At 44.4% G+C, this 13742-nt stretch overlaps 1 protein-coding gene across 1 annotated transcript in view; it reads left to right on the forward strand.

Moving 5' to 3' along the window:
* Positions 1 to 6675, forward strand: part of CABLES1 (Cdk5 and Abl enzyme substrate 1) — a gene marked incomplete at its 5' end in the record, with an annotated part of 68351 nt that extends 61676 nt beyond the window's left edge. Inside the window, 3 exons of the mRNA XM_057364889.1 lie at positions 3067 to 3173; positions 4049 to 4256; positions 5829 to 6675. Of these exons, the coding sequence (XP_057220872.1) occupies positions 3067 to 3173; positions 4049 to 4256; positions 5829 to 5969 (456 nt within the window). The remainder of the gene's footprint in view (positions 1 to 3066; positions 3174 to 4048; positions 4257 to 5828) is intronic.
* Positions 6676 to 13742: the final 7067 nt, after the last annotated feature.

Here is a 13742-nt window from a genome sequence, read left to right on the forward strand (position 1 = left end):
AGAATAAGGGCAGCTAGCTGAGCTCTCCAGCATGGCACTGACAAGATGAGACAGCTGCCTTAGAGCCAGTGTGTTCAAACATGCTGCTGTTATCCTGTTACATGAATCAAAACCAGCACACACCAGCTTTCATCTGGATTTCATTATTGTGATTTATATCGTAGAGACTGTTGTCTTGCAGGAAGCGGCAGTATTCAGAGTTGGAGAGAGGGAGATCCTTATCAACAGGACAAAATTGACAAATCTCTGTGTTTAAAAATAACCCTACCTCTTTACTGTTTTCAGTTTTAAGCTGTCTGTTTTGTCTCAAGCCTCTGAGCGCTTTGCTTTTAAACGAATTTTTGAAAAAGAGCTTTTCTCCTTCCAAAGAGAATTTAGCTGRGTTCTGGCAAACCTCCCGCAGGCTGGAGGAGTCCCAGGTAAAACAAGTCRGTGCCTGCAGAGCAGGCAAGGTGCACCCCAAGGGTCTGCTGCTGCTGTGTGGCAGAGCCCAGGGCTCGCTCCCCCTCTGCACAGTGTCTCCCAAAGCTGGCGTCACCCTGACACCCACGTTTAGGGGTGAAAGCACTGAAACTTTCTCTCTGATACACGTTCTGTGCAGCCCTTCAGCTGAGCCTGGAGGATGGACAGGCCTCTGCTGCTGTGCCTTTTCTCTACTGCTGTGCCCTTTCTGCTGGGGAGTGGGTTCTGTTGTACACATGAGCAAGGGAAGGAGATAAACTGGAGAGAGCTGAGAGAGCAAGTTAATTAAGATAAAACTACGAGCTCTGTGGTAATGAAGAACAAGCGGTGGGCAGTTGGGTTTGTAGTGAAGCATGAAATAAGATGTGAGATAGCTTTGCGCACAGATCTCAGCGCCTGGAATTGCCCAAGATACCCCAAAAAAACATAGCAGTAACTAAAATCACCTTTACATTTGATAATATGTATGTGATTGGTGTCTCTTGACTCTGTAAGCACAAGCAGCATGGGCCCATGTTTCTGTACCCCGAGGGGCAGACAGCAGTGGGCTAAATCAGATGTGCCTGGTTCCAGCTTCCTCTTGTAGCACTACCCAGAGGAAGCCTCTTCACACACAGAATATTTGCACATCAGCAGTGCCCAGCTTGCTGATGGTCCTTTGGCAACAGTACCAAGGAGTAGGCAGGCAGGCAGCAACATTCCAAGGAAAGAAAGGAAAGGAGCAGTTGTTAAGACCTTAATTCTTCTGCTTTAGAGGGCTGAGCCCTGCCAGGTGAGATGAAGCACACGAGGAGCTGTGTGCAGTGAGGAGTCGAGGCTGCACGGTGCAGGCACTCATCCTTCAACCCAGGAGGATTAAAACCAGGCAGGCCCACACATTCCATTGAAGCCTTTCCCACCAATCCCATCAAGGGCAAGGCTTCYCCTCCCAGTCTTTTCCTTTCATTCAGGTGTCCCAGCACATTGGCTGCTTCAGCATCAAGGCAGCTTACGAATTTTTAACCTCAAGGGTGCTGCATTGTGTGCCCAAATCTGCATTCAGGCTTATCCATGCATGTGCAGGGCAGCAAGGGTGGCTGGCAAGTGTTGATGTGGCAGAATGGCCAGTGTGTTAAAACATGTGCATGACCTAACAACACCCCATGGCAAAAACCTTGGTTTTTCCCTCGCTATTACAGCATGTTTGCCTCAAATACTACTGGGCACTATTTAGAGGAAACACATGCTCTGCTTTGCTTTAAATTCCTRTAATTCCTAATGGTATCAGCAGCATATCTCTAAATAAAGTGCAGGGAAAGTTAGGTGCGTTTTACTTTCYTTCATGCTTATTTTGGAACCAGAGAACAACATGATTGGTTAAAGGGAATTGTCTGCTTTCTCTCTAGAGCCACTGCACTCTGTATTCCCCAAGCCCTTCCATATACTGTTTTAATGATTWAAAAAAGCCTGAAAGCATATGCAGTCAGTCTTTTTGGCTGATTTGGATTCCCATGAGGATATGTTACAGCAAAGCTCCATCTTCTATACAGGCATAACATGCAGCAAGGGTTTTGCATGCCTCTTTACATGTCTTGTTATTGGGTGTTAACAGCCTTTTGCCATWATACAGATTAATCAAAACCAGAAATTAGAAGGGAAGTATTGTTTTACGAGCAGGAGAATGCACTGCACTGCACACTGTTGCACCCATACAAGCTTGAAGCTGGCTGGGAGCTGGATGCCTGTGGACCAGGCTGTCCCCCAGATGCCCAAGCTGGGGCTTTTCTCTGCTTCTGTCCAACAGGCAGAACTGCCAAAAYGAGGAAGAGAATTGGCACATTCCCAAAATCAAGGTTGATTTGTCATTGAGCTGATAGATTTTTGCCAGGTGATTGGTGACAAAGGATTTGGGCACAGTATTACCTGAATAAAGACTGAGGGAATGAGGGAAGAGCTGGGCTCCCACAGATGCAGGTGCTGACATTGCTGTGTTGGGCACGAGAACCCTTTGCAGCTCAGGGAAATGCCTTAGGTTGTAACAGAAAGGAGTAAGAAGCTCAAAAGAAATGGACTGTACACTTTGAGTGTTGTCCTGACTCTCTTGTCCACTTACTGCCTAACTTACCTCAGCATTTCTGTTTTGCACTCTGCTGAGTGACCTGCCATGTAGGCTAATTGCCCATTTTATCATAAGTGTATGCTACARGAGTCAAGAATTTTATCAGTGGTTTCTTTGAAGAATCAGTTTCTTCAGAGAGAAACTCAGAATGTGTTTCATAACTACATGGAGATAAGCACCAAAATCTGGTCATCAAATTGGTTTTTATGATGATTTTTTTTTTTGTTTTACAAGACTTCTCAGGTAGGTTTCATCCAGCCACATTTATCTACACTCACTCTTAGCAGTGCTGGGAGGATGCTAATGAGATATGTKTTGTTCAAGGCTTGTGCTGAACTGGTTTTGTCAGTTGCAAACAAATAATTGCCTTAATTCCCCTGTCTACTGAGAGCATTAGGACTGACTGGCACTTGTTTGGTATTCCTTGCTTTCCTTGCTTCTGGGAATCAAGTGATCTTTGTTCCAAGCTAAAAGAATAATTCCCTCTTGCCATGTGTTTGTTACAGACCACAGTCATAGACTACGTGAAACCATCAGATCTCAAGAAGGACATGAATGAGACCTTCAAGGAGAAGTTCCCTCACATCAAGCTAACCCTCAGTAAAATAAGAAGGTACGTTGCAAGCTCRATAAGGCTGCAATGTGTTGCAGCTGTCTCACATTTCAGTGCAATTCCTGCTGTACTTGGGGGGAAGCACAGCTCAGGTTGATCTTTCAGGGGCAGTGACCAGCAGAGGTGCAGAGTAAGTCAGATGATTGCTTTGATTACTGGGAGGAGTAAATAGGATAGAGGAATGTGCAAACACGCACTGGTCAGGTGTCAAACACTGCATTTAACAGGATTAGGATGGGAGCTGGGCATGCACTATATTAAAATACCCAGAAAAACAATGTAACAGAATCTCTAAGCTTGTGGCACTTAGCTAAAAAAGAGACTGAGGAAAGAGAAGTGCTGACTTTTGTGCCTTGGCCAGAAGCAAAAAGCGTAGTTGGCTTCACAGAGAAGTTGTAATATTCCATCTCTGTTTCCAGTGCAGCAGGCTAAACATATTGCTCCACTGAAGTAATGATAATTTCATTTGACCCTGGTGGCCAGAAGGATTCTGAGCCCTGTAGCTCTGTAATCAGAGAGTGCTGCAGTGCATGGACAGAACTGTCAGCTTGGATCTGACCARCCATAACCAGCAGCAAAGTAATCAAAACGTTATTAAACAAATGGTATGCAACATAGCACCTCTGATGAAATGTTGCTAAGTCAAACCTTTTCAGTTGCTTTTATAGCTTGACACAACTATCTGTTGGAGGCAGTGAGGGGGAAGGGTGATGTAAAAATGTGCCATGAAATGTGCCCCCAAAACAGAGCATAAAGCCTAGTAAATTGTGTTTTCCCCTCCATTTGACTAAGCAGGAATCTCTGAAATCATGGCTACTGGGGTGAAATGCTTTAAAACTCCTTTCACAGCATATTTGTCTGGTCTCTTTACTCAGCCTGAAGAGAGAAATGCGCAAGCTTGCTCAAGAAGAATGTGGTTTTGAAGAGCCCACAGTGGCCATGGCCTTTGTCTACTTTGAGAAGCTCGCTCTCAAGGGGAAGCTGAACAAGCAGAATAGAAAGCTTTGTGCTGGAGCTTGTGTTCTTTTAGCAGCCAAAATTGGTAGTGACCTCAGAAAACATGAAGTCAAGCATCTTATAGATGTACGTATCCATAGGTTTCCAGTGTTCCATCTRCTTGAAGTGCTGGTGTGTGGTCTGTGCAGGTCTGTTTGTCAGTGAACATGCTCTCCTTTAGGCTTCCAGGTGTACAGCTAGCTAAACAGGTTTTTTTTTTGTTGCAAATTTTTGTGGAAGCAATACTGATCAGCGTCACTGCAGAGGCATGGGAAGCTTGTTTGATGGAATAGAAGGCCCTGGTGTCAGACAGTGTGAGGTTTGAGATGTATCTGACCACCATTCTGTCAATACAAGGCAAAAGGTGAACCCTCAGGAAATTAATTTTGCTTTTAATTGTGTTTTCAAGAGTGTGAGTCAGGAATCTCCTTGGAGAATTAAATGCAGATACTAATTTCAGATGGAGTCCAATAGACTTTCGTATATCTTTCAGTTCAGCTTTTGGGCAAGAAAACCTAAAGAGCTGTTCCCATTAGAACACCTCCCTCCAGATGTTTTTTTAGAGTAGTGTGTTTGGTCTTCCACCCACTCAATATGAAAGAGTTAACATGGGGGAGTGTTATTCCATCCTTTGCAAGCACTGAGGCACCAATCTGATTTAGTGCCACAGAAAGTTAGGCAGGTATCTGGGTATRTGGCTACAGCCAGCTCACTCAAGGGAAGAGACCTGGGAACATGGATGGGGGGCAGGACTGGACTCATGCTCTCATCCCACAGTCACAGAGCTGAGTTGCCAGTCAGTTTGTGAGAGAGTCCTCTGAATAATCACCAAAAAAATCAGCCAAGTGGAAATGGGAAGACCTGGCTTTCCTTGCTATCTTGAAACATTGGTCCATCCATAAGACACATTCAACTTTGCAGTAGACCCACGGGCAGAGAAGTGGCAAGCCAGGGAGATCCTAAGAAGAGGATGAGGAGGGAAATACCCCTGAGCGACTGGTTGCCTACTTGTCGCATCCAAATCCRGCGAAAACAGCAGAGAATGTGGGAGGTTTAGTACAGCATACCAGAAAACCAGCTATAAAGCCCATCTCATCCCCCTCAAGAATAGCTTTTTATTTTTCAATAAAAATTTTATTTTTCAATAAAATGCTCTCAGTTTCTGGGGTATTAAGATCAAATTGTGGCAAAAATAGTTTCCCCAATAGGGCGTTGTAGCACAGTCTAATACTGAAAGGAAAATTAGCGATTTCAAGCAGTTCAGGAAATTTATGGACAATTACAAGATGCATGTCTTCCATTACACAAGTGATTTTGATGTTTGCATGAAGCCAGGAATTTCCTGTTACTGCAGTGGTAATCACTGTGATCSTTAGAAGATGTATCTGCTGGCAGTGGAGTGAGTGAAATGACGAACGTGTCAGAAATAGCATGGCTGGCTGAGCTTTAGGAGTTCACCTTCACAGTAAGCAATCAGTACACCCCGTTCACCCTGCTCTGATTTTCTAAACCTAGAGCCATGCAAGCTGATCAGGACAGAAGTTTAATGACAGCAGCATGYATGTTTTGATTAACATCGTTTGTGGGAGAGCACTAGGAAGGCAAACCCTCATTCCATTTTTCCTAATTTATTATTTTTCCCCTCGGCTGTGGCTGCAGAAACTGGAAGAGAAGTTCCGGCTGAACAGGCGAGAGCTGATCGCCTTYGAGTTCCCGGTGCTGGTGGCCTTGGAGTTCGCTCTGCACCTCCCCGAGCACGAAGTGATGCCGCACTACAGACGCCTGGTGCAGAACTCCTAGCGCTGGCTGCCCTGCGGGGAAGGGGCTCCTGACTGTTCCCGCTTGGCTCTCCCGAGCCGCAGTTACTACTGGAAATGCAAAATCAGACTCCTGATACTTGGCTCTCACTCTCCCCCCAGAACAGTTTTTCTGGCTACGTGCAGGAAACACTGCATSGACTCTCGGTTTTGATGAATTTGTGTGTCGTTGCTTTCTCGAAGCAGGTGAAGACTGAGCTGTTGGTAAATAGTTCACGTGCTGAAACTGGGTGGCAACTGACCCTACCTGTAGGGACTRCAGCTCTAAAAGTAGGCAAAAATTACAAGGGCAGCCTCCATGACCACCCCTCTCTCCATCACACAAACCCTGGAAGCCCACTGAGTGCATTCTTGTAGCGCTTTTTCTACAGACCTGCTGCAAATTCCAAGAGGACCTCTTAAAGTGAAAAAGCTTTTAAAGAAGATATCTTCACTGTGTCAAAAAGAATGTGCCAATCTATTTTTGTATCAGCAATTGAAAGTGCACTTTTTCCTGTGGGGTATTTGTGTGTATCYGTGTGTGCGTGCGTGTGCGACACCGAACTGATCTCAGTCCAGGYGGTTGGCTTAGCTGTTTCCAAGTGTATCAGTTACTGATGGTGAAGATCAAGGTGACCTTACACGTTTACTTCTTGAAAAACATAACTACTGGAAAAGTGGTAAATGGGATCATTTTTGGACGCTTGGGTTTTTATTAACATTGTACCTTTGAAAGGATTACACTACTACTACTGCGACAGAAGGATCAGCAACTGACCTTAAGTTTTCAGTCATGTTTGTGGTAAAGATGAAAGCATTAGTATAAGATTTCCATGTCATGTTTTTTAAAAATATCTTGTGTTAAGCCACATGCATATTTTTAACCTTCGCACTTTTCCCACTGTGGAGATGGTTAGACTTGCACTCTGTAGTGTTGTATTTCTGTGCTCTATGTTAGAGTGCGTAATAAGCACATTTGTTGTGCACTATCTTAAAACAGTGTTTTACTGAAAAAAAAAAAAAGTAGGGCTCAGCAGTATAACAGGTGTCTTAAGGCTCCAACAGCAGGGGCATCAGCCATTAAAGTTTTGGGGTTTTAATTAGGATTGACTGTGCAAAACCTAAAATCTGTGCCCRATGAGATCCAGTTCCTTTAGATATTGCAGTACTGGAGTTTTATGGTAAAACTTCTTGCAGCTTCCCTGGTTCTGACTGGACATCCAGAAAGCTTAAAGGCTTTATCCARGCTCCTGATGCTATATCCACACTAAGCTAATGCCGTGCTGATGGACATTGTTCAATTGCTGTTACCATGTGGGATTCCACCCCTGTCCGATCTTCTCCTGTGCTGGTTCACTTAACAAGCCTTGCCTTCGATGTGCCCCACATGGATTTGCTARAGTCAAGTTATTACATTTGTGGTAATTACATAAATAATAATCTCAACTGTGAGATTTCAGCTGAAGCCTTACCTCTCAAAGTTTGGGAGTGCTTGCTCAGAGTATGGAAAGGGCTTGTGAGCGGAACATAGAGAAGTGGGACATACCAGAGGATGCAAACACACTAATGCTTACTTTCTTTCACTCTTACTTTAATCAGTTTTATTATTTCCTTCAGTTAGGCCAGGAAACATCCAGTTTCTTTACCAGCTTTGACTCTTTTAAATTCTAGTAYGAAAAAGCCTGCATATGATTGCTCTACGGGATCTGGAAAGGTTACAMATGTCAGAACAAATGGGAATTTGTTTGATACTATTGCTCTCCCCCCATTCTGGGGGGGAGGGGTGACTATTCTAGCTGACAGTTATCAATAATATTTATCTGATTACTGATGTAGATACATTCCAGCAGAATTGGGGAGGAGGGGGTAAAGAGAAAAGTGTGCACTTAAACCTTCCCAGTGTAACGTCCCATGTCACTGCAACCCACGCATCACTCAGCCAGCTGCAAAGTGAGGGGAGGGGGCCCGTGACAGCTCTCTTACTCCCTCCCCCTCCTGCTCCTCCTCCTCCTCCTCCTCCTCCTGGCCCCCACACGGCCAAGGAACAGTGGAGCCAAGAGCCTGGAGTGCACCTGGAGCCTGTGGCTGCCTTGCTGGTTCACTCAGACCAAAGAGGCGGTGTAGTGTGGACCTACAATCCAGAACAGTCTGTGGGTCTGCTAGGAGGGCTTCCACCCTTGGCCGTATCCTTTCCACCCAAATTGTGTATATACGTTCAAGATTTGTTTCTGATTGCAGAGATCTGTTTCTAATAGCGACCACTCAAGGCTAAGCAGAAGCTTTACCTTTCCGTGAAGGCTTCTGCCTTTTGCTTTTGAGTCTGATTTTTTTCTTATATTGCTTTATAGCATTGCAGGGAAAAAGCAAATTGTGATTGCAAGATGCAGACTAAAGAATRGCAGTCTTACAGTAGTCTTTAGAGACACTATCGAATCATGCTGTCACATCTTTTGTCTTCTGTGCTGCTACCCAGTCCTGATCTACCGTTTACACAGATTTCTGGAATGAAATCTGATTGCTGGAGACTTTCTGCTTTTCATTGTTATCACCGTTGTTTTGGGGGCGGAAAAGCGTTTCAGAGTGATGTTCAGTTACAGTGTGAATGTGGAATAAACACTTRAGATGGTGACGATGTTGCACTGTTCGCTTAGGAACATGTATAAAGCCATATGTTGCTAGATCTCAGAGCACAAAGCTTGGTCAGTACAATTAAGATTAGGACAATGGGCAGGATTTGCCCCCCCTTTTCTGCCCAACCCTGGGAAAGTTCAGACTGAAGTGGTAGAGAAAATCTGTACCAAACAAAAAACATGTTGATTGTTTCCTTTGTCTTATATGGCAATGAGTGTTGATTTACAAATGATTTTAGGTTCAACTTTAAATCGTTTGGGAAAATAATCCATTCCATATAACTTGTTCTGTTTTGAAATTATATACTGTACACTCTACCATGCAGAGTTTATTCCTTTTCTAAAAAAAATAAATAAAAGTTTAAAAAAAAAATTTAAAACACAGACTGTTTTCCACCAGTGGCAGTATGCAAAATTATTCTGTCTCTCATCTGTGTATGAAAAGGGGTTTGGTTTTGTCTCTCTGGGGCATAGAGTTGGTTGATAATAGGCCAGTGGTGGGATTGACAAAGGATCCTCGCCACCTCCTGGCATTCAGCTCCTGGCAGAGCCCTCACTTCCAGGATCTTCCCTCCCTACCTTTACCAATCACTCCAGAGGCCCACAACTTCAAATCATATATGTGACRATGTGAACATTGGCTTGATTTACACAGAACTCCAGCACATACAAACATGCAGAGAAAAACTTGCCAATCATTTTTCTAAACTACCTATTGACAGGAAATGGCTTCTTTGGGATAGTTTGTCTAAAAGACACAACTCCAGCTARTTGCTCCAGCCTCCTAAAATACAGAGCTCACAGCATGAGGCTTCTGTGGAAGCGCTGAGGAGTGGTTTGCTAAGATACAATTGCACCTTCCCACAATGCTGARGGATTTAGGCATCAGGTCTCACAATAAACATGTAAAAAAACACAAACAAGGTAAAAGTAGTTGAGCGAGGCGAGAGACTGAGGAATCAGAGTAACAGTGCCAGTACTAGCTGAGACTGAAATCTGTCCCAAGTTGCACCTTTGGGAAGGGAGGGGAGTGTGGAAAGATTTGAACTTAATTTGTTCATCTCCSTTTGTGGACTCTGTACTTAAGAGGGAGAAAAAAGAGGCAAAAACCATCAGGCACATCCCTTCACAGAATGTTTTATGCAAAGCAAAAAGGCCTTGATGAAACCCCAAACTCTGATGCTTCCCRTTGACTTCATGTGAGCCTGTAACAGCCAGAGACCCCGACCTCAKCCTGGAACCTGAGGGTCCAGATGAGCTCAGAAGAGAGCTCTTCAGTCAGTGAAACAAACCAACAAACACACCCTGCACAGATGCCAGCAGCAAGGACCAGGACCAGCAGAGAGAGAAACAATGCCTATAGGGTGATACTGGGAAAGAGCAGGAACTGTGATCCTGGAAAACGGCCTGCACACCTTCAAAGCAAGGCAGGGTGGACCAGTAAGTTCATGCTGACCTGAGCAGCAAACACATCCTTCCCTTAAYGAGACCTAAATATTGGCTGCTATCGCAGGTTGCCCTCTCAACACATTCATCTAGCCTGTGATACACCCCTTTCCATACCCTTGTTTAACACCAAGGATCCTTGCCTCTGCTACACTCTTTAGACAGATGCTCAAGGACTTAATTCCTCAAACCTGAAGAAATCTTCCAGTTCACAGTCAAATTTCGTTGCTGACTGATTTATAACTTTTTGAACTCGTGTCCATGGTTCATCTAACYTGAAACTGAAATATTTCCCCTCTGTGGGCTCTGGGGTGTGGTGTTCCTTARCAGCAATCCTTAACAAACTAAATCCCAGAGTTTAGTTAAGCAAGATACTAACTGGAGAAAGTAGAGGCAAGGAAACCAATCCTCTCCCAGGAGCTTCCAATTGTAGTGAAGTGTTGTCTTGGATAACATCAGTGGCTGTAGCTATCAGGGAAGAAGCTGTGCAAGTCAGGTTTGCAGAACCACTGAAACRAGACCCAAACTTCCCTCATTTTCAGTGCACCAGCAGCCATGAGGTGGCTTTAATACCCTTCTGTCCCTTTCTTCCATGCATATACAGGCCCAAAGGGCAAGTTTCCCTCTTCCCCATTGCTTCCTTTACCTGCAGCTGGTGGGTTTTTAGTCTTGAGAGTTGACTGGGAGAGCAAAAGGATGAGGAGACAGAAGGGTAAATAAAGAAGGTTATTTACAAACCTGTATTAAATTACCTCTGTTGAAAAACAAAGACTGGTTTACCAGGAATGAATTCTGTTTATTGTTTTAGGAGACAAATATTATGATTTTCTCTTAGGTCTTAGGCTGAGTTTTAGATAAGCTTTTCTTTAGGGTGGAGCCAACCAGGAAAGGTTTGGGGACATCTAGACTAATTCAAGCCCCCTGTTCTTCCCCTGTTGCTGTAGTATTTATGTGGCCCACAGGGCTGAACTGTGCTGGGCTTTTACAAAGGACAAAGGCACTGTTTCACAGCACAAAAATCAGGCACAGCATCAGCTTTTAGTCTCACACCAGAAGACTGAAAGAACAATGTTCTGGTCCCTAGATTTCTTCCCATCTGTTTGTATCAGGAACCCCCACAAATGCACAAATCTCAACTCTTTATCACCCTTCTCCAGCCATCATACCCATCCAAATTAAAATTGAAAGGAGGTAAGATGGAAAATCTCAATGTATTTGTAGAGTGCTAAAAAGGAGCAATCTTAACCAACCAGTAAGTACAAGACTTTCCTGCTGGTTTGCTCCYTCCTTGCAAGGAATGCTCGTGGCAGACCTTGGCTGGGGAAGCAGCACACTCATGATGGCTTCCCCCAGCCTTTCAAAACTCAACGTGCTCTTTAAACAGCCACACCGGGTGGGGAGGGAAGATAACACACCAGGAATAGATTCAGGAGAATTGCAGAGCTGAAGAGTCTGACAGGCTGCGTGAGGGAAGGAGGAAYGGTTTGCAAAATTACAAATATGAGAAAACAACGGGAGGCTGTGGTTTCCAGTGGTATTTTCTGTTGGCAACCAAAGAAGCATGAATATTGGGGTGGGATTTTTGTTGAAAAAGAGAAAAACATAATGAAAAAATAGTATCTGTGAAGTTTTTAAAAGACACGTAAGATGCCTTTATTGCTAAACTGCTCTCATCCCACTCAGAGCAAAAATTACTGAATTGCCACCATCTGAGTTGGATTAATGGTCTGGACCACGCTGTTTCCCCAGTCCCTCCCCACCTGCCAGCACATCCGTAACCAGAAGCCTGAACCCCAGACACCTTCGTGTCGCCCTRCATCTGTGAGTGAGAGCACAGCCTGTGAAGCAATTAACACCTGTCAATTAAACTGTCTCATGCAGTCATTTTTAATTGGGAAAGATGCAGTTGTGTCCTCAGTGCGGAGCAAGAGCACGTGGTGGGCCCRGTTCCCACCTGGATGCATTGGCTCCCTCTCAGCTGCGTGCTGGGATAAGASCTGGCTCTGCACCCACCCACAGCCAGCCAGATTCCCTTGAAAAGGAAACCCACAGCATCAACAAGAAGGGAAGAAAGAGTACATCACCACGGCTGTCCACATGAACATCCCTAGAGGAAAAGGGAGAAGGAAGAAGAATTGAAGCAAGGACTGCCCCACTCACCATCATGGTCATTATTGTCAGCATCATCTTCACCTTCATCTCCTCTTAACAAGTGGCCTCTCTTCTCCCCCCAGCTGTGAGAGCACTGAGAGGCTGCTGAATGAGCAGCACAACTGAAATGCAGCCATAAGCAGCTTTCCTTCTGCCTTCAAGGTCTAAAGTGAGCTGTTCAAAGAGGGCTTGGTCTGAGCTCTGACCTCCTGTGATGCAGCCCAGGCACTGACTSCACTGGGGCTCCTCATGGAACACGGGCATTGCAACAAAACATCRAAGCATGGACTTGGATATTCCAGGTGGACAAAGTCTGACACATTTCCAAACATCAGTAGGTTGTGACAATGTCAGTCGCTTTTAGTTGTGAATATTTTTTCTAGTCAAAGCTAAATCAACCCCAGCTTTTAAGCAACCACAAGGCATTTACATCATTTACATGCACGTCTTGCAAAAGCACAGCATATTTTTGAAAGCTCAGTATTTAATKCCTTCTTTCAGAGCAACACCCTCCCAGCTACCCTGAAACATCTTCCCATGGGCAGCAACATCTATGGCATCAACATCTGGGGTATTTCCATAGGCCAGAATGACAATGCACACAAAGCCAACCCCAGAACTGCAAAATGCTCATCTCCCACAACAGCCTGAGAGGTTCATTGATGTTTTCTGAATATAAGACTCTACAAGCTGCCAKCTGCCTACCAGGGTGACCTGTGTAGTTGTACAGAATGGAAGTGAATTAAGACAACAACCCTCACAGGAGAAAAAATTACTTTTTTTTTTTTTTTGTCTGGTAAGTAATTAATAAGTAATCTTTCATTTCCTCAAACCTGCGAAATATCATGGCAAGTCAGACCTCCACAGTCAGTGCAGCACAGCAGGCATTGCATTCAGATGTACTTTCTAAGGAACACTTCAGATCACAGTTTAAATTATGGATCATGCAGCTTGATTAAGACCTAGATCCCATTTCCTCTTTTATTCTTGTTACATGCTTTTCTCTTGACTGCTGCTGTTTAGGCATCTTATTTTCCTTTCCCCCCCAACCCTTCTCCCTTTTTTTTCCACCTTTTATTATTTCAATAAGCACAAAGATAAACAGAAAGAAGCTGATGCAGTGCTGGGAGTTGGGTCTGGCTGACTCTTTCACACGGTGCATCCGGAGCTGCAGACTCCACCCTTCGTCTGATTTATTTTAAAAGCCTGCTGTGTCCATTAATGGAAAATTGGACTCTGTTCAGGCTGTGATGGTGTCCATGGACAGGRAAATGGAAAGTTTCAGATTAAAGCTGCAGGAGACCAGGAAGAAAAATATCTGGAGAATTTAATTGATGGTGGCAGCACAATAATTGCAGACAAATATTAAAGAAATTGAAATCTGTGACCCAAAGCAGATCCTGGGGTCACAAGGAGGGGAGCATGAACGTCTACAAGGCCACAGGGCTGGCAAATTAAAATATTCCACACCAGCAGGAAGTTCAAACACTTTGCAAAACTAAACACATGGACAGAACCACTGTCATTGTGATGTTACACTTGCCAACCAT

The sequence above is a fragment of the Malurus melanocephalus genome, unplaced genomic scaffold (assembly GCF_030028575.1).
Source record: "Malurus melanocephalus ecotype Western Australia unplaced genomic scaffold, MMel_1.1 scaffold_44, whole genome shotgun sequence".
Classification (NCBI taxonomy): Eukaryota; Metazoa; Chordata; class Aves; order Passeriformes; family Maluridae; genus Malurus; species Malurus melanocephalus.